The 3,336-nt window shown below is 43.5% G+C and overlaps 1 protein-coding gene across 1 annotated transcript in view; it reads left to right on the top strand.

Moving 5' to 3' along the window:
• The window catches only part of si:ch73-287m6.1 (RIMS-binding protein 2), a 58,545-nt gene that overhangs the window by 28,951 nt on the left and 26,258 nt on the right, over positions 1-3,336 (top strand). The window contains exon 3 of the mRNA XM_035667384.1: positions 2,142-2,231. Within this exon, the coding sequence (XP_035523277.1) occupies positions 2,142-2,231 (90 nt within the window). The remainder of the gene's footprint in view (positions 1-2,141; positions 2,232-3,336) is intronic.

Genomic DNA, 3,336 nt, shown 5'->3' with positions numbered 1-3,336 from the left:
TGTAAATCCCCTGTTAGATTGTTGTTTTTCTTAAGAGAAGCCAAATTATCATATCCTTTATATATTCGAACCAGATTTCTCTGTTTATTTGTGCATATTGAAGGTTTAAATTGGCACAGAAATGTGTGTGTGTGTCTCCCTTGGCTTTGCACTATAGCACTGTGTTTACAAGATGTTACGGAGTGTTAAGCAGAGCTGTGAATGTGTGATTCACTGGAAGTAGGAGCAAGTGGAGAAGCAGACATCATTCCTGAGGCCCATAAAAAAGAAGCCTTTGTGTTTTAATTTTTCGTGTTTCTGTGTTTCTTTTGTTATCATACTGTGGCACCCTCAACCCAACTTTAAACTGTCTTTCATTCGCCTACCCATCTGTGTCAATTGTCCCTCCCTCCCTCAAATCCCTTCTTTCCAGCTATCTCTACATCCCACCAAACCCCCCCCCACTACACTTCCTTATGGTGTCAACTACAAGGCCATGTCCTGGGGTGTCAGTGCAGAGGACACATGCAGCTGGTACCTCACGATGTGCCGCGTCTCCATAATTACCAGTCATTTCTGGCTGCTACTGTAGCTAGGTGTGGCTCAGTAGTCTAACTGCTCTGTGGTCTGCAGCGATGTGCTGTGGCGACAGCGTTACACAATAAGAGCAGCAAGCGAACTCACTCACCAGTCTCTGTGTCTTCCTGTCCTTGTCTGTTCTCTACCTGTGTCTTGGTTTGATTGTGTCTTTCTCCGACAGCCCTGGCTGTCTCTCTGCCTGCACACAAAGAGATGGATGAACCTGGCTGGCCCCTCACTTTGTCTGTTTTTCTCCATTCTCTTCTTAGCTGGGGTTTATTGAGTTCCTTGATTTGTACTGATAAATTTGATCATAAACCTCTGAGCTGCACAATCTTTTTCTTGTGCAGAAGCTGGCGTACGAGGCTTGAACTCCTCTTTTGCTCGAGTNNACTAGAGAGGATATTGCCTGTGTGTATGGTGTATGCTAAATAAGACAGTTGTGCTTTATGGAGCTAGAATGCATCTTTTGCTAGTCAGATTGTGTTTCAGTCACTCAGAAATCTACATTTTTGCCAGTTTATTTTAAAACATAAACATATTTATAAGGTAATTGGATGAAATCCTCTTTCGGAGACTATAAATCTACTTACTTATTATTAGGGGAATAAGCAATAGTTTTAGATAAATAAGGCATGTTAAAACAAAACCCCACTGGTCTCGAAGCCACTGTTTACCCTCCTTGACGTAAAAAGGAAAACAAAAGCTGTGATCGACCACTGTTGCTTTTTGTTTAAAGACAAAGCTGAAAAAAGAAAAGCCCCGACGTCTATTATAAAATTACTTATCCACGTCTTATAGTCAGGATGCAGAGAATGACAATCAACAGTATGAGCTCAGTGCAATAGCATGAAGTGGTATTATGTGCCAGGATATGACCATTCGCAGTGAAATCACTCTTGAATGCTCAGAGCTGTGATAGGAGGAGAGCATTGCCCTAGTTTGAGTCTGGCGTAATTATGTAATGCTTGAGTACCTGCAGCACCAGTGGCATGACAACTTCTGAATGTGAATTTGGGCAGCGGAGAAAGTGCAGACAGGAACTGCACACCTCTTTTCAAGCCTTTTACGTGGTATGCAACTCAATCTTAACTCACATTATGCACTCATTTTCTTATTTAGCATTCGACTTCCATCCTTTCATCTCCTCGGCTCCGTTTTTTTTCCTGAACTATTTCTCCCTCAAACCTTTTTTCCATTTCCTCTTCCTCGTTCCTGCCTTCCCTCCGTCCCATCATCCTTCCTCTAACCCTCCATCCCTCTTTCTCTTCGTTTCTTCCCATGCCTCCCCCCTCCATTCCCAATGCCACATACCAAATGGAGGGTGACAGTATGCAGCTGTGGGTTTTGTCCTCCAGACAGCATCTTAGAGAAAAGCTTAGCCCCCCACACACACACGGATACAGATGGAGGGAGGGACCGGCACTAACCTGTGTCTTTCATCTGTCGCTTATATAATAGTTTTAAGACGGAGTTACGCCACGCGGCTTGCATACATGATGCATTCAGGGGTAAAAGCGATGAGGAAGTTCCCCTGTAACAACACGCTAAACTCTCTTTTCTTTCCCTTGTTTATTCTTCAGAAAGCGAAGCTCCATGCTGCCTTGCAGGAGAAAAATCGTCTGAACCTTGAGCTTATCAACCACCACCTGAAGGCATCCAAGTATGACCAGGTATGGCATTTACACATGCGGTGTTCAAGAATGTATTGCAAGGACACACACACACACAATGATGATCAATGGTGAACCAGGCCATGATCTATGGTAGAATGTTTTGTATTTTGCACTGCTGGTCATATAGGGGCTACATATCACACGCACAATGTCTGTAATGGCTGTAACATCAGTCATGTGTTGGAATACGAGAGCCGTATCAGATCAATACAGCTGCAACCTTGTTATCATCGTCACATATGTTATCATGCGTTGCCTCTTCATATTCTTTATATTACTTCCCCACATGCAGGATGTACACATGTGCCCTTCATCTTTACAGGCACAGTCAGACAGAGTCTCCCACTTCACACATGCACACATAAACATGCACACAGGCCCAGACGCAGCCAGTCTGTGATGGTAGGCGATTAGCTACTCTGGTGCTAATAGTGACTCTCACAGAGGGGGCAGATTTGACACGTGTCCAGGGACTCAGCTCAGAGCTTTTTGCTCCACCATGCCACACAAAAAGATGCCATCTGTGCACCAACAAGGTGGGCATAGAGATGAAAAGGAAGTGGGACAAAAGTGCATCCAGTCCTGCTAGATATACAGTATAAAAGTGCGACTGGCATGCAAGGGGCAAAGACATCATGTAGTGGACTGTGCATTGAGAGAGAATACAGAAATGTGGAAAAAGCAGAACCTGCGTGTGAGATAGGAAGAGAAGAGAAACAAGAAAGTGTTTATCATGGGAGAAAGTAATCACACAAAATGAATTATACTACTATCTGACAATTTCAAAAGACAGTGAATATATTATGACTCAGAATCATGGTCTTTATTGCTGGGCTTGTATTGTTCATGTTTTGTCCACCTCTATACAGATTTGCCAATGATGAGTCAGCATGCTTTGTGTTAACAAGTATTTGAATATTAACAAAATGCCGAATAAATAGCACAGCTAATAATATTATACATATCTTAAAGAGAGACACTAAAGTACTAAGCCCTGGTGCACACTGCCCACCTGAGCAACGTGTGACGGCTGCCGCACTGAACAGCTGTGTTTGGCATGCTAGGCGGTGTTTACACTGACAGCATATCAGCTGCGTGGCTG

The sequence above is a fragment of the Morone saxatilis genome, unplaced genomic scaffold (assembly GCF_004916995.1).
Source record: "Morone saxatilis isolate NCDOM2014 unplaced genomic scaffold, NCSU_SB_2.0 Contig21, whole genome shotgun sequence".
NCBI lineage: Eukaryota > Metazoa > Chordata > Actinopteri > Moronidae > Morone > Morone saxatilis.
This window is presented reverse-complemented; position numbering and strand designations above follow the sequence as displayed.